At 42.9% G+C, this 17,394-nt stretch overlaps 3 protein-coding genes across 3 annotated transcripts; 1 reads left to right on the top strand and 2 right to left on the bottom strand.

Moving 5' to 3' along the window:
* Positions 1 to 236: 236 nt before the first annotated feature.
* On the top strand, positions 237 to 4,060 carry fastkd3 (FAST kinase domains 3). Its single transcript, XM_079361171.1, has 7 exons — positions 237 to 347; positions 1,147 to 2,631; positions 2,719 to 2,804; positions 2,942 to 3,116; positions 3,194 to 3,263; positions 3,350 to 3,464; positions 3,822 to 4,060. The coding sequence occupies exons 2-7, from the start codon at positions 1,164 to 1,166 to the stop codon at positions 3,918 to 3,920; spliced, it is 2,013 nt and encodes a 670-aa protein (XP_079217297.1). The 5' UTR covers positions 237 to 347; positions 1,147 to 1,163; the 3' UTR covers positions 3,921 to 4,060.
* Positions 4,061 to 4,109: 49 nt separating this feature from the next.
* chmp5b (charged multivesicular body protein 5b) lies at positions 4,110 to 7,471 on the bottom strand. Its single transcript, XM_079361172.1, has 8 exons — positions 7,251 to 7,471; positions 6,531 to 6,635; positions 5,914 to 5,960; positions 5,730 to 5,823; positions 5,565 to 5,636; positions 5,139 to 5,247; positions 4,508 to 4,620; positions 4,110 to 4,421 (listed from the first exon to the last, which is right to left on the bottom strand). The coding sequence occupies exons 1-8, from the start codon at positions 7,317 to 7,319 to the stop codon at positions 4,371 to 4,373; spliced, it is 660 nt and encodes a 219-aa protein (XP_079217298.1). The 5' UTR covers positions 7,320 to 7,471; the 3' UTR covers positions 4,110 to 4,370.
* Positions 7,472 to 7,975: 504 nt separating this feature from the next.
* Positions 7,976 to 14,510, bottom strand: LOC306834646 (delta-type opioid receptor-like). Its single transcript, XM_079360698.1, has 4 exons — positions 14,290 to 14,510; positions 13,751 to 13,997; positions 10,896 to 11,248; positions 7,976 to 10,526 (listed from the first exon to the last, which is right to left on the bottom strand). The coding sequence occupies exons 2-4, from the start codon at positions 13,987 to 13,989 to the stop codon at positions 9,997 to 9,999; spliced, it is 1,122 nt and encodes a 373-aa protein (XP_079216824.1). The 5' UTR covers positions 13,990 to 13,997; positions 14,290 to 14,510; the 3' UTR covers positions 7,976 to 9,996.
* Positions 14,511 to 17,394: the final 2,884 nt, after the last annotated feature.

Below are 17,394 nucleotides of genomic sequence, written 5' to 3'. Positions count from 1 at the left end.
ACATTAAGGTGGTGGAGGTTGAAGTTTACTCTTTCGTGACATATCGGTTCATATGGGTGTAAAAATCGATAAGAGTAGAACTATTTGAATGAATGTTTTACACACAGAGCCCTTTGGATTCAGCTGAACAATAACCTCTCCTCCAGTGAAGAAATCACAGTTCTTAACTTTGCTGTAATGTTACATCGACAATTTGGGAATTTAGATTTTAAAAAGTCAAGTAATAATAGTGTAAACTACGGAAGTGCCGATTTACAAGGTGTCTTTAAACGCCTCACGGCCCATAAGAGAGCACACTTGGACTGCAGCTCCTCTGCGCGTGAATCTGGGACTGTTTTGTCTGTCAGGTATGAATTCAAACACCATGTTGTTTGAGTATTCTTTCTCTAGCACTGTTTATTGAAGTTTCAGCCTTGAAACAGAACAATGCGACTCCTCTGGGTTTGACTGTTAGGGCGCTAGCTGCTAGGTGGCTAACGTGAGCTAACCTCAAGGTTGGTTGTCTAACAGGAGAAGGGGTGTTATGAAGTGAAATGCATGCCTGTTAAAAACGCTACACCTGGCTGGACTATACATAATAATGCAGACACAATTTCTACACTGCATCTACTCTTAAAATCACATTTAAGATGTGCATTTACACTTCAGAGTTTAACACTGTTTGCAGATCATATTATCTTCATTATCTTCTAGAGAGTCTGCAAAACTTCTCATACTTCCAGTGTTTGCTAACACTGCATGCAAATCTTGGCAGGGTTGCATTATTCTGCATAACGAAGGAACTGATTATTGTATTATTGTGCAATATGCAATATTTATACTTTATATTTCTGCTATAATTTACATTTTATACTGTGTAAATATTTATATTTCTGTAATCATTTATAATGCTGCTACCTGTAACAAGTCCACACATCTTACCTGAACGAGACATACTTTTTATATTCTTTTTTTTTTTTTTTTTATAGCTGTGTGCACTTTAAGGTGGAAACAGTCATTTCATTGTACAACTGTGTAAAGACAATAAATGCCTTCTGTTCTATTCTGTTGTCACTGCTGGTTAGTTTTGTTCTCAGACATAATTCTTGTTTTATTTGGGTGTTGTTTTATGATGTGCATCATCGTGATTTTTTTCTAATCTTGCAGCTTCCTGGTGCAGGGTCATGGCTCTGAAGCTGATGAAGAGATTCCCGGTGCTTGGGCAGTTCGGGTTTCAGCGTTACCCCCTTGTTGGCGCCGTCTGCCCCTCCAGGCTCCAGAGCTTCGGCAGCAGGGTCGGTCAGCCTGCATGCGTGGCCTGCTTGTTAACATCGGCGGGCGGCTGCATTCGGAGACGGGGCTGCCGCATGCTCGAGCAGGACAGCGGGACAAGGAGCCTGACCACTATCACCAGGGAGCTGTCCTTCGTCGGCCCCAGCTCCGTCGGACTCCACAGAAACTCTGGGCTTCGGCTCCGCCTGACTCAGATTCACAGACCCACAGATGCAGAGGAGGAGTCTTTCCAGCAGCGCCTCGGGGCCTGCTCCACATCCCGGCAGGTGTTCTCGCTGCTGCGCTCAGCGGAGGTCATGTCTGACACCATGGCTGCAGCAGCACTTCACCGCGTCGCGGACCTGGAGCAGGTTGGAAACTCACTGAAGGATCTGTCGGTGCTGGAGAATGACACCATCAGATCTCTGTGCTTCCAGCTGGAGCAGGACTCTCGGCGGCTGACTGACGCGGGGGTGGTGTCGGCTCTCCGGGCTTGCACGCGCCTCTTCTTGGATCCTTGGAGCACGCTGATGGTGCGGCTGTTGTCAGAGAGCCAGGAGAGGTTAGACAGAGGGGAGATGAGTGTAGGCCAGCTGTGCACTCTCGGTCAGGTGACGCTGGCTATGGAAGGGCCCGGCTGTGCGATGCTGGAGCAGGTGATGAAGCAGATCCAGAAGCAGAAACCTTCCCAGTGGAACATAACCGATCTCATCGCTGTTTATAGATTATTGCAAAGTGGCGCCGCTGAAGATGGAAAGTACAGGGACTTGCTGAACGCCATGCACATGCACGCTGTGACAGTCACATACCAGATGGATTCAGGGGCCGTCAGTGAGCTGCTCGGCGCTCTTGTGACCCTCAATCAGACACAGGCCTTGCCTCTGGTGATCAATCTGTGCAAACAGGCTGTACAGCATGTACCTCGCTTCACTGACGGGGAGCTCACTGTTGTTCTTGGCGCTCTGATGCACTTTGGTCACAGCGATGAATACTTTGTGCAGGCGATGGAGCGGTACGTACCCTCAATGGTGTTCACCTCTCACCCAGAGACGGTTACCAGAGTGAGTCAGTTCTTTGCCCGGAGGTGCATCCTCTCCCCGATTGTGTTTGACGCCATCGCCGAGAGTTTTGTCTACCGGGCGGACGACTACAGCACCAGCCAGGTGGCGACGCAGATCATCGCCATGGCAAAGCTCGGCTACCTCCCGCCGAACGCCAGCGACGTATTCCGGAAACTGGAGAACATCCTGCACTCGCGCTTTTCACACTTCCAGCCTCGAATGCTGCTCAGCCTGCTGCACTCCTGCACCCTGGTGGAGAGGTTCCCCGTCAACTTTGTGGCCAAAGTTTTCAGCAGCTACTTCCTCCAGCAAATGCAAGGTAACACTTACGGCCATGTTTACAACCTGGTAGATTGATGGTGACAGAGTTTCACTTCTGTCTGGTGTGCTTAATGTGTCGTTCCAGATCAGGGCACAGGAATGGACCGAATCGTCCTGGCACAGCTGACCCAGCTCTACATGACCCTGAAGCTGGAGTGTCCTTTCTATGAGGTGACATCTTTACAGCTGGCCTTTACATTTTCACTGCCCTATATATTGTCTAGATTGATCTTGTTTGGTCGATGTTCAAAGTTAAAGGTAACGTGAGGTTTAAAGGACAGCTGGGATTTCATCCCGTCTCCCCTCAGGGTCCCAGACTCCTCCAAAAGTACCGTGTAAAGTCCTTCTATATGTCCGGACGCTCTGTGGAGACGCAGCTTGACGTACCTCTGTACAACACTGTGAAAAATGGACTGGTGGATCTGCTCGGGGATCGTGCATACTTTGGATCCAGAGTTCTGACACAGAACTGCTACACACTCGGTAACTTAACACAACAGCTGTTTATGTTCTCAGTATTTCCTGTAGACTATAAACTCTAACACTTTCTGATGCTGTAGACGTAGAGATAAAACTGGATGAAAAGGGATATGTGCTGCCTGCCAGTCAGACTGAGGATGTCTCCAAAAGGTAAATACCGTAGGTCTATGTTGTTCTTCTTCATGTACTGACGGTTATATTCTGCTGAAACACTCTGTGCTCCATGTGTGCTGCAGGATTGCTCTTTGTATTGATGGACAAAAGAGATTCACTAAAAACAAGAGACAACTACTTGGAAAAGAGGCCATCAAGCAGCGACACCTGAGGCTTCTGGGATATGAAGTTGTTCAGGTCAGACCCTTGTCTTCACTTAATGCTTAAAGGTCACATCCTCATCGTCTTCAGGTTAAATCAGTGTCAGAGCTCCTCTAAACGTGTGAAGTGTGTTGTTGTAAATCCACTCTGATCCTGTATTTGATCATGTCTATAAACCCCTCTATTTCAGCCCTGCTCACAACAGGCTGTTTATGCGTCTGTCACTTTAAATATGTAAATGAGCTGCGTCTTAGAGACGGTTAGACAAACATGGTGAAGAGGATTTTACTGAATGTGACCTTTAACGCCCAGCTGTTTGTTCTTCTCACATCGATCTTCTGTTTTGATTAAATATTTAATGGTATTGTCGTTTCTTTTCTTTTCTTTTTTTAGATTCCCTTCTATGAATTTGACGAGCTGCAAGACAAGAAAAGTGTAATGGATTATCTGCATCAGAAACTCTTCCCTCACACGTACAGACTGAGCTGGTGATGATAGAAATCAATGTGTCACCTTTCACCTCTGAAGAAATCTTATTTATTTTTCTAGTAACTGGTCCTACAATACGAGTATTTTGAAGTTATTGATCATGCACTTTCACCTTCTTCACTTGACAATAAAGGATCTTTCTTTATATATATATATACATTGTCTTTGAATGACTTCAGTCAAGTCTGGAAGTACTGTTTGAAAAATATAATTTATTTGTTCTTGACAAGTGAGCGCTGCAGAAAATGTACAAAGTGAAGAATAACCCTGATTCCCAAAGTCACCTCAGATATTCGCGACATGATCTCACTAAATGATTAAAGACGGTCAATTATCAGTTTGAAGCCTTCCTATGACAGAAGATGCTCAGGTTTGAAACACTGGGTGTGTCAGTTGGATAAATAGAAAAGAAAGGCGATGAAACGTGTAAAACTAGCACGTCCGGTGTGCCGATTATGTAGCGGGAATCTGAGGGAGGCCGAACTCATCCACCAGAACCCCATCCTGAAACACAAAGAACAAGATCACAGCCCGTTCATGAAAAGCCAACACTTCAGAAATGTTGAACTCATTCATGTTAGAAGTTGTACCCTGTTGGACTTCTCGCCCGGTAGACCCTCTGGGATGGAAGGAGCCGATGAAGCCTCGTCCAGGTAGGAGCTGTCGTCATCCATCAGGAACTCGTCTCCCAGCGCGTCCAGCTCTGTGGACACGACAGTTCAGCGTTATGTCACGTGACCAAATGTGACACGGGAACTATTTTCCAACTACCTCTGCGAGTTATTGACCATATTTCACTCATCAGAGCTCGGCTGTGAGGATAGTTTTCCTGTTCAAAACTCCATTTAAGGAGACTGTTTTGTCTAAATATGATAACGCTGTCTTCCTGTTTGATCAGACGTGAAGGAAACCTGCTGTGTTGAAGCGTCTCTTCAACAACGCAGCAGACAGTATGTCTTCCTAACTTTAGATTCTGCTCCTGAATGCTCTGGATTTGTTTGGACCAGAGAAGGTAGGCGGCGCTTTGAGGGAACCTCAACCTAAAAAGCCTCTGCATGTTTCTAATAAGCTCCAGCAGCAGAAAGCTGCTCAAACTAGGATCAATGTTAGAGATGCTTTTGCAGAGAGGTTAGAAGGCAGAGGTTTATAGACCATCGCAAAACTGGCTAAACACTGAAGCTACATTGCATTTGGACAGCAGCAGCAGATTTTTTTACTGACCTGCTTCAAGGTCGGCGTCATCAATTTCAGGGGTGCCATAGCTTCTTCCCATGGCCTCCTGAATCTCCTCAGCATCTAACATCATGTCCTCCAGCTGGTCTTGAATGTTCTGGATTAAAAAGAAAGTTTCAGTTTAACGTCCACTTAAAAGAAACTGATATATTGATCTCTAAACACGTTATAGTCACATGTTGGAGTAACGTTTTAATCCAGTAGGTGTCGCCCTTAAGCACCAGCATGAAACCAAAACAAACACTATTAAGCGTTAGCATGCTAATGTTAGCATGCTTTGGTGTCAGGAATGACTCAAATCTTCTTTAAAATCGAGAGTCAATTATTCCCCGTGCGATCACAATACCTGCCGATTTTTAAAACCATCTTCGTTATAACTTCGAGGCGACTGTGATAAAAAAAACAATCAATTACCTCGATCTTATCGATTTTCACGTTCTTGTACGCTTTCTTCATGTCTTTGAGGCCGACTTTCATGGCATCAACCTGAGAAGAAAAAGAAAATATTAGCATATTTCCTTTTCGTTGATATGACCTCTCTGGGGTTAAAAAGAACCAGCAGCAGGAAACATCTCTTACTGTGGTTTTAGTGTCTTTGAGGGACTGGACTGTGTAGTTGGCTTGTTCCATGTTGAAGGACTGCTGCATGAGATTGTCTCTCTGTCCTTCATACCTGTGGGATTAAAGGACGAGTAACGCTCAAACGTTAAGGCTTATTTAAAATGATTACGACAATCTGACTGGAGGAAATAGAAAGACTCACAATCTCTTCTGCTTCAGAACTCGCATAGCTTTTTGCTTCACCATGTTCTAGTGAAAACACACAAAGACAAGTTCAGTCGATGATGATCAACATGAAGTTAACGGCATAACAACATATTGAGCTCATGATTGGGAAGGATACCATAATGAGAGGATCTGTAGATGACTACAAACTCACTACCTAACATGTGACTCTAGTCTGTCTACAAACCCCCCAATGATGAGAAAAGTCCATCCTCTCTTTTCAGAAAATGTGTGCTCAAACAGGCCATTTGGAGATGTTCCCTTCATGACATCACAAAGGGCAGTAGCCCCTCCCCCAGGTGGGTGACACTCCCACAGCTAGGTGTTTGTTCTGCCCTCTGAGTCTGCCTTCTCACCGTAAACAATAGGACATGGAGCGAGAAAGCACCGAGTGCACCCGAGCCCTTACAGAGAGGGGGCGTGGCCAGACACAGCTCATTTACATATTTAAAGCTACAGACACAGAAACAGCCTGTTCTGAGCAGGGCTGAAATAGAGGAGTTCGGGGTTTGCTGGTAGATCCCTTAAAGGTCTTTACTGGAACAACTGAGTCACTCTTTTGCTCACCACACAAATCAAAAAATATAAGCTCACCTTTGAAGGTCCGTCTCTCATCTTCTTCATCTGATCTTTGTATTTCACAAGTTCCGCATCTAGTTTGCCAATTTTCTTTTCAATAGAATCCGACCGAGAATCAACCTTTTAGAAAAAAAACAAAAAACAAAAAACAGAGTTTTGCACAAAAACTTTTTGTTGGAATAAAATATTTTCTTTGTTGCATCAATTATTTGCTGCTGAATTCCAACTTTCCAAACTGAAATCAAATCAATTATGAATTTCGTCTTTTCAGTAGGCCTTTTATTCTTTACATTGTTTTTTTAACAACACAGATTTTCATGAGTGTAAATGTTATATGTCATGTCTTCACTCAGGAAGCTCATAATAGCTCAATGACACAAACCTGAAGAACTGGTTGTTGTATTTCACAGTTACGTAGTTTCTGTTGCATTTGATAGAAATCACCTACATTTCTTATTTAAAAAGAGAAAATGCTGACTCACTAACTAAACAGACTAATACATTGTTTAACTCTATTTCTCTGGTTAATTGGCTGACAATAAACAGTCAGTGTTTTGTGAAAAAAGACCCGGATGGAAGATTATTTCCTTCACTAACATTTTAATAATTATAAATAATAATAAATAATAACCATTAAACCATTAGGTATTATATGACAACCTGTTTCCTGCTCATAAACAATGGTCTGTCTTTGTTTACTCTTACTGTTTTTTTTTAATGTTTTTTTTCACTCACGCTTCCGATACAGTCCGTCAGATTCGGCGGCGGCGCTTTGTTCTTCGAGCTGCCAAAGATCCGGTTCATTTTGACAAAAAGAAGAAAAAAGAGAGAAAACGAGAAGCTTCAAACTTTAAAGAAAAGCTCAGGAAAGTTTCTGTCTGCCGTCCAGTCGGAGGAAAACAACCCGGAAGACACTTTAGGGGTGACGTCAGAGCTGTCACGTGATCATACGTCACTGCACCACGCCCTACAAAGCTATCTGAGTTGTTGTTTTTTGTCCTGTTTTTCATTCCTGATTTATTTATTTTTTACTTTCTTTTTCCACATCACTTTACTTGTTTTTGTGCTATAAAAATATGTTTATTTTATGTCTTTGACATTTCTTTTACAAACTTTTGTTAATTAATTTACCAAATAAGTTTGTTTATAGGCTATACATTTGTGACACGGCAATTCAAAGCGCTTTCTTGTATTTTCATTGTGTTTCCACTAGAGGGCGCTGCTGGCGTACTATAAAACAAAAGCTGCCTCTGCACAGATTCAGCCCAATATTTGCAGCCTATATGCGCCCATACACACTCACCTCCGTGCTGAAAATACAAAATAATTATAGAAACTGCTTTGTGACTCAAATAAATCTCTGTGCAGGTTCCCTGTTTTTAAATATTTAAAAGTGTCAGGCAAAATTGTAAAATGAAATGGACAAGAAGACGTTAGAGAAAAGAGTCAACTGTGATTTGTCAAACTTTAATATTAATCCCCCATACTCAGGGTGTTCAAATCAATACATCGCCTGTTCAATAAACAGCAGAATAAGCAACAATACAGCAGCAGCAGCAGATTTCAACAGGTAACAATGAGATGGGTTTTATGGAAATGTCTCTAATATTTCAACTAAGAAACAGAACTACAGTGCATTATAAATATTTATGCGAGTAATCATGAGGAGATTCATGAAGGACAGTTGAACCCAAACCTACTCTCCTCTCATCGGAGTGTTTGTGGAAAGGCTGAATCACTGAAATATGAATGAAAGAGATGATACATCATGTTTTTTTTTTTGTTTTTTTTTATAATACAGACTCTGAAGTACATTCAAAAATAACAGCACAGTCCACGAAGCGTAAAAGCTGCAGATGTTGCATCACACTAATACAGCAATGGTCACTGACATGCTAATACGGTTCAATTCAATGGTGCCTGTGCAAAGGTCTTGAAGTATTTGACTTTCATACTGTACAGACGATAGAATAGACTGTTTTTAACGTGCATTACTTGGGTGGAAGGACTGTTTTCATAATGCACTGACTCATTAGGACAGTGTTGCATCGTGGGAAAAGCTATACACAGCTATGAATTCAACAACTCATCAAACTGGACACAACTCCAGAGTCAAAGCAGAACGAGAGCCCTCTGTCAAATAGTAAATGCACATTCAAGTCCAGGATCTCTTCTTCAACTTTCCAAAGTGATAATCGCTCTTTGATGCCTTTCAGGGTAAGCTGTTTTTTTCTTTTCTTTTTTTCTCACTACAAAAGTCAGTTCTTTCTCATATTATAGTCAATCAGCACGCTTCAAATCTTCACAGAGGTGAAAAGTGATTTTTGCACATCTCTGCTAACAGCGTGTTTACAACATTAATTTAACCTTGATGCATTCGGCGCTGCTTTACCCCCTTCAGACGTGCTTTCCTGGACTGTTAAAGGCACGTTTGGCAGTAGAAAAATGATGTGCGGAAACGACAGGAATAAAATTAAATGAGCATTCGAACACTGACGTAAGAAGTATTCTGTTAACACAAGTCAGCACTGTTACACATTTCATCTCAACTCGACAGTTTTACTGACAAAAATATGGGGTCGCATGGTATTCAACTGGAGTCTCCGGGGATTTCTTATTACTGATCAATAAAAAATATAATGTAGCTTCCTTCCTGCTTTAAGCTACAAGGCGTTTTCCCCCCGACCACCGTGAGCCGTAGCCCCCGATAACAATTAACTGACTAACAGTATCTGTGTGTGTCTCTCATCCATGCGTCCAGCATTCATTTCCAGACACACTCACCCTGCCTGTACATATCTGCCCCTGAGAAAAATAAAATCCTCCTAAAATGAATGTTAACCTGCATCACAAATAACAAAAAATAAATGATAAAAAAACTGTCACATGATTGAAAAAAATTAATTATTTTTATAATGTTTGCTGTTTGTGTTTTTGGACGCCTGGCGTCTCCAGTAGAAGTGGAGAGCTAAACAATGGGGCTGCTGTGGCGCAGTGTTTAAGTCGGTGAAGCTGAAGGTTGGGGGTTTGATCCCCAGCTCCTACAGCCACATGTCCGATGAGCCCATGGGTGCGACACTTAAGCCCAAGTTTCTCCCGTTCCAACGACGTCGGTGCATAAATGTGTTTGAATGGGATTAAATAATACTGATGAAACCAAATTCTCCTGAACTTTACATTCAAAATCATGTTAAAAAGAAAAAAAAAAACAAGAACAATTTACACACAGGTTACCATGACGAAATAAACACCTGAACGTGATCACAGTTACAGAAACACGGGGTGAGACGTGATTTTATGAAAAACTCAAAACATACACAACTTAATATGTTTAACTTTCACGCCATCGTCTAAACGACGTCAGACACATCCCGTCTCTGTCACAGAGTCCAAACTACATCGTTGATGTGACGTGGGTCAGGCCCAGGTCATGCGAGTCCTCTTTTCCAATGTGTGAAATTGAAGACAGTTCCACGGCTAGTCATGCAGGTTTACTAGTCCCATCGTGGTTCTGCAGGGGAACGGCGTTCTCCCTCACGCTGCCAGGCGCCTTCCTGCTCCCCGACATCTTCTCGCTCTTCAGTTTGGCCGAGACGCAGAAGTCCTTGAAGCAGCGCTTGAAGTTCTCGTCCAAGAAGGCGTAGAGGACGGGGTTGAGGCTGCTGTTCGTGTAGCCCAGTGCCACGCAGAAGAAGTAGGCGGCCATGATGGCGGTGGTTTCGGGCACGCTCACCAACGCCTTCACCAAGATGAAGATGTGAATGGGCGTCCAGCAGACCACAAACACGGCCACCACGACCACCACCAGCCGCGTGATCCGACGCAGGTTGCGGTCTTTTTCCCGGGAGCCGGACAACATCCGGACGCTCTTCAGCCTCAGGACCATGAGGGAGTAGCAAACGGTGATGATGAGGACAGGCACGACGAAGGCGAAGACGAACACGCATATCTTCATCAGCGTGTCCCAGTACACGTACGGCTCGGGGAACTGTAAGGCACACTCAGTTATTTCTGCAGGAGCAAAAGGAGAGACTCTGAATTAAGTGATGAAGTGCACTCCTGCTTTTACAATAAATACAAATTCTCCTCTGTGCCATTTTCATTCTGCTTCAATTTAGCAAGCCGTTAGGGAGCCGCTTATCTGCACTCAGAAGAGAATATTTAGCTTTAAATTGCTTTTTTATCCATCATCTATATTCCTGAAGCAAATGCATGATGTGTGGCTAATGGAAAACCCTGCACACACAGATGGACTTGATGGAATATGAATTACTGCTCTTACCACGTTACCAGCACATGCTTTCAGTGAGTCAACGAAATGTACAAAACGTGTCGAAAACTTTTGTCTTCGTTCAGCAAAGGGAGGAATTAATTCCTCACCGCTTTTGGTTTGGGTGCCGCCCAGGACGAAGGCAGGGATCCCCGCGGCCGAGGACAGAATCCAGATGCACACGTTGATCATCTTGGCTTTGATCGGGGTGCGGAAGTCCAGCGCTTTCACCGGATGGCACACAGCCACGTATCGATCCACGCTCATCATGGTGAGCGTGAAGATACTGGTGAACATGTTGTAGTAGTCGATGGAGATGAAGACCTTGCAAACTACCTCGCCGAAGGGCCAGGTGTTCAGCAGGTAGTCGGTGCTCTGGAACGGCATGGTGGTGGTGACGAGGGCGTCGGCAAGCGCTAGATTGAAAATGTAAATGTTGGTGGCCGTCTTCATCTTTGTGTACCTTTAAAACATGCAGAACACAAGGTTAAACCGGAGCCAGACATCCGTCCATTCTGTCACGGCCGATCATACATCACTCGGCTGACTCTTTATTGGCTCATTATGAATTAAACATCAAGCATTAACTCCCCCAGCTTCTTGAATCTCTAATGTCATGTTCTGACTCACTCTTCATTGTTATGTATGGGATGCATCCCATTGCAGGACATGTATAATCAACTCTGTTTCCCTTCATTAAATGATAATAACACTGAAGCCGTATCCAGTGACTTCTGCAAAGTTTTCTTTTTCTGGTACTCTAATTTGAAGTTTTAATTGGAGGGGGGGGGGGGGGGGGGGGATGTGTTATACTCTCAAGCTGTATATCAGATATAAAGCTAACAATTATAGTTATGTTAAGTGTAGCATTCAAACTGGAAACCACAAGAAACAGATGGTCAGACTTGCCCTTGAGCTCCAGCATGAAACCAAAACAAGCCGCTGTTTGGCCACACCTCCTCCTCCACCTCCAAAAAGGCGATATCAATTTATACACACCATCATTAAGCATCATTAAGCACAAGCGACAGACTAACTTTTTTTTTTTTTTAAAGGATTATTTTTGGCCTTTTTGCCTTTATTGATAGGACAGATAGAGTCGGAAAGGGGGAGAGAGTGGGGAGAGACATGCGGGAAAGTGGCCACAGGCCGGACGCGAACCCGGGCCGCCCGCGCGAGGAGTAAAGCCTCGCAACATGGTACGCGCGCAGTCGCTGCCGCTGAGCTATCGGCGCCCCACGACAGACTAACTTGTTCTCTGCTCAGACTGATTGTTTGTATTCTGCATTGTTGTGTTAGCATGCTATTATTAGCACACCTTAGCTTGTAGCTTCAAATTAAATATACACTGACACAGCATGATTGTTGGATAATCAGTATGTTCTTCTTCTCTCTAGTCCTTGACTAAAACAGCTTTTATACACGAGGGGAGGAGCCGTCCGTCCCGTCCATGTAAACACAGCTCTGACAACAACACAGCAGGACTCGAGCTTCTACTTATTGTAGACGGTCAGGACACATTTACTCAGGACACACTGGATCTCTGATCTATTCATGTGTATAATGTTGCACATTCTTCCTTTAATATGTGATTTTTAAAATCCAAACAAAAGGGTAAAATAAATCACAGCATGGTTTTCACACAACTGGCTGCTGGCTACTTGATTAAACAGATTCACAAGTCGTACGTTAGCAGTAGCCATCAAGCCTTGATGTCGTTCATGTTGAAGGTAAGATGTTACAGGTGTTTACAGGTGAGATAACTCCTAGCAAAGTTAGAAATGATCTGACGACGTGTCTTTGTTTAACTGCTGAGTGAAAGTCCGATATTTGCGCTCCTTTCGGCTCTGTTTTTGGTCTCCACCAGCTAAAGATGAAAAAACATCTGAACTTCAAAATACCATTTATTGGGGTTATGCTTCTAGGTCTCTTTTAAAGGTCTCATTTTATAAGGCCAAACGTACCTGTATAAAAGTGATAAAAGTGTGTGTTTGATCGGTCGGGTCATAATATTGAGAAGAAGAGAAAACCTTTCCCATTTAAAGCCACACGAGGTGTTTTACTTCACAGCTCAGTCACTGGAAGTGATGGTTTGTTTTTACAGGAAGTTCTTGGATGTGTGTAATATCAAGTATTAGTTCACTTTAAATCAACATAAACGTTTTTACTTTAGTTATATTGCCCTCGAGGGAAGGCAATAAAACTCACTGGAGTCTTCACTGGAGCTGACATGTGATATAATTGGCTTTTTACCGACGAGGAGAGGCAATCAACCTGATTTGAGGTAATTGTTGTGTGTGGACCGCAGCTTTGTGGATGACACTGCTGCATTTCACATTATATCAAAGGAGATTTGTCGCTCTCGCACACCATAAATAACGGCCAATGAGGTGCAAGCAGGCTATCAGCTTGATAAAGCACTACTGGTTTCAGCTGTGATTTATGTCATGCCCGCCAGCTCAGTAGAGATTTTCAGAGTATTGTTATTATATTTTGGAGGTCTTGAGGGTTATTAGATTGTAAGAGTGGACACTTTAAAGGTGTCAGGCACTTCTCAAGGAGATGGGATCAATCAATATCATGCCACAAAGGGCAACAGTCAATCAATGTCTTTGCTATAATGCAACTCCAGTCGGGTCCCTGTGGATTTTAAGCAAAAAAAAAAAAGTATGCATATCTGATTAGACAGCATCCTATCTTTTAACAAGACAACCCTGAATGAGTTCTTCAGATGTTTTAGAGAACTTTTCTATCTCACTGTCTGTAATGATCGTCAAATTACAAAGTACTGGAAATATGGAAAATAAGGGGGTCACATAGAAGCTAAATGTCCTCACAAGTGGAGGAATAGATTTTTATCTTCCTTGACTAAAAATCTCAATTTCTAACCACCTTGATCTGGATGTTTTTGATTGGCACTGAGAGAGAGAGAGAATGAGATGTTTGAGTTAAAACCAGACCTTACCTGATGATCACATACATGACGAGGCAGTTGCCCAGTAAGCCGACCACAAACACAACGGAGTAGACTGCAGTGATGATGAGGATGATGGGAGACATGCCCTCCTGCTCCCAGCTGTCATCGTGGGTCAGATTGCGGTTCTCCGACAGCCAGCCTGATGAATTCACTGCGCAGTCGTCCAGCAGCGTGGAGAGGCACTTACTATTATCCTCTTTGAATATTTCAACCGGAGTGCTTTCCATTTTGACACCTGTTTATGTGGTTGACAGAAACGAGGCTTCAAAATAAGAGTCTATGAATTGACAGCCAATACATGAAAAGAAAAACGTGGGGGTAATGAGGTGACATCGAGCAGAAAAAAACGCGCCTGAAAGACCAATTCGATTAAAGAAAATGATAATGACAACCTATAACACTTCAATTCGATTTTATAGCCACTTGTAGATCATGCAAAACATAGTCGAAAAATGATCACACATCCGAAAGCCTCTCCGAACAACGCGCAATGCAAACACTTCTAACCAATAAGCAGCTTCACTCACCTTGATCCGGCGACTTTGCACGCGCAGCTTTTCAATTCTATTTAAAAACTGTGTTACTCCAGAATCAATCCGGGTTTGTTTTGTTGGCTCGGTTTAGGTAAGAGCTCATCAAAGTTTGTGAATGCTTCTGCGCGCCCGGAGAGCAGCAGCAGCGGCTTTGCGGACCCTCGTGCACGCGCACTGATGGAAAGGTAGCGCGCAATCATACACGGTCACACACACACACACACACACACACACACACACACACACACACACACACACACACACACACACACCTACACTTACACACACACACACACACACACACACAGAAATGTGATAGAGCGATGCCAATAACCTGCAGGCAGCTCCCAGCTTCCTCCAATCAGTCTTATGTCACAGTGGAGTGAAACCCGCGGAGCGTCATTAAGAAAGACATCATCCCTGATGTAGAGTATTGGAGGAATAATAAAGGGTTAATTTTAAGTAGGCATTTAACACAACCATCAAACCTAATTATGTATTATTCTTTATTATAATTGTCTTTTGTAAAACCACATGACGCACCCATTGTTCAAGACTTTCTGATCTTGTCTAGAAGAAGAGAAAAAAACTATAGACTCACCTTTTTAACTTACGTAATGAAGTTGCATTGCCTGGTATAAAGTGACTGTTGGCCTTTCTGTTGTAGCTTCCCATCTTATTTACAGTCATGGTTCCCATCCTGAACGTGCTGATTATTGGCCTCTTAAAGTCTTGATTGTGCAGTCATGTACTTACACGTGAATGTCACGACGTTACAAAATGTTACACATGCAAAGATTGAGAAACAACAAGGTCACTTTGTGAACACTGGCAGCTACTAGCTTGCTGGATTTTTAAGTTACTTTTTCAACAAGAGACTCTGCTTTGTTTCATCATATTGACTGTATGATTCCTCTGGTCTTGTTGCTTGTTGTGTACATTTTGTTTGTGTTTCATTTGTGCATCTATGGAAAGGAGTTGAGGCGGTTCAGGCTTGCTGATTAGCTTGTCTCCTGGACGCCTCCCTTTGGAGGTTTTCTGGGCAAACCCAATTGGGAGGACAACTCTGGGTAGACCCAGATTATGCTTCAGGGACTTTACCCAGCTTGTTGGTTACTTCGCTTGCTGCCACGCGACCCGACCTTGGAAGGAAGAAAACACATAGATGGATTTATAACATAGGAAACATAATTGTGCCTTTAGCGTGAACATTTATGATCACACCTGGAGCTCTATTTCTATCTATAGCGATGTTATATTAGCTTGATATTGGTGCATTAAAAACGATCACCCCCTGCTGTAAACAATTCAGCTCCATCACATCTCCTCCAGTCACAATTCAATGGCATCTTTAATGTAAAAATCTAGTCATTCACAGCAGCTTTCATGAGACACACAGGACTCGTTCCTGGAGCAGATATCTGAGGAAATCTGATGTTCATCGATTTACCAAACGAATAGTGGAATTGCAGGACATTTTGTAATTGAACTTATTTTTTTCTATTTTCTTTGTCAAACTCGAATTTGAGAGGAGGAAAGCAAGAAGCAATACTGTATGTTGTGTCGTTCTCACGTATGTGCAAAAAATGGGTAATATTATCAGCTTTCGCTGGACACAGCACAGCACATTTCTCTGCTTTAGTAGACAGATTCATGTGGAGGGAAAGAAAGAGAGATGATGAATGAGCAAGGTCAAGGGCTGGCAGGATTCAAACCACATGAGCTGCAGTCAGTGACCAATCACTTCCCTTAATCCATTTTAGGCGTCAAAAGAGAGACAATCAAAGATCTAAAAATTTCTGCTGCGTTAAAAGCATTTATTTATTCTTTTAATAACTGATGAAGCAAACTGTAAATTGAGTTGTTTTATTAGCTGTTTGAGCTGCCTAGAAGTGAGAAGCATGCACATTTTGTACGAGAGCATTTTAACTGTTAGAGCAGAAAAAAACATCTTTCAATCTCTGTTGTTTTGAGCTTACTGTAGTTCTCCTGTCTCTCATTTCCCCTGCAGTGCTGCAGTGAGCTCAGTTTTACTATAACCAGTGGAGTGTGGAAGATGGCAGAACAGCACAAATGTGATGTAGTGCAAGTTAAAGTGGAGCACCATTGAAAAGACAGTTTGATTAAAGGTAAAGTATTGTCCTTCTTTTCAGTGTAAATAAGAGTCAGAGCTCCTCTTCAACATGTGTGTGAAGTGTGTTGTTGTAAATCCACTCTGATCCTGTATTTGATCATGTCTATAAACCCCTCTATTTCAGCCCTGCTCACAACAGGCTGTTTCTGTGTCTGTAGCTTTAAATATGTAAATGAGCTGTGTCTGACCACGCCCCCTCTCTGGAAGGGCTCGGGTGTACTCGCTGCTTTCTGGCTCCATGTCCTATTGTTTACGCTGAGAAGGCAGACTCAGAGGGCAGAACAAACACCTAGCTGTGGGAGTGTCACCCACCTGGGGGAGGGGCTACTGCCCTTTGTGATGTCATGAAGGGAAAATCTTTGAGCTCACATTTTCTGAAAAGTGGAGCAGGCAGAAGACGGAGAGGATGGACTTTTCTCATCATTGAGTGGTTTGTAGACAGAGTTAGAGGAACGTGGTGACGTGTAGTTTTCATAATAAATTATAAAGAAAGACAAATAGAATAAACATGATAATAAATACAGGGACTGAATTTTATTATAGGTTTGAGCAGATCTAAAGTTGGAGGACACACTGGCTGCTGCATTGTTGTCAGAGACGCCAGCACTTCAACTCATATCGAAGATAACACACATTACTGCCACATTGGCTTCAGGGTTATATGAAATAATCAGACTAATAAACAACATATACATTTGTTTACATTGGTTGCATTAAGGGGAAGCTTTGTCTGAACAGAATACAACAGCAGTTTTAACAGCGGATCATAAAGTGACTCACCCTCAGCTCGTCATGACTCGACAAACCAAGCGATGAAGCTAACGTCTCAGGATGTAAAAAGGTCCCGCGGTCCCTCTGGAAGCCTCGGATCTAAATTATGAAGCTAATGTCAGAATTTATGGGGAATTTTAAGGACAAAAACCGTTGAAAGTCAAGAGTAATTATTGCGTTAGAAAATAATTGCA

Source organism: Symphodus melops (assembly GCF_947650265.1).
Source record: "Symphodus melops genome assembly, chromosome: 14".
In the NCBI taxonomy this organism is placed as follows: domain Eukaryota; kingdom Metazoa; phylum Chordata; class Actinopteri; order Labriformes; family Labridae; genus Symphodus; species Symphodus melops.
Note: the sequence above shows the minus strand (reverse complement) of the source record. Positions and strands in the feature narration are given on the sequence as shown.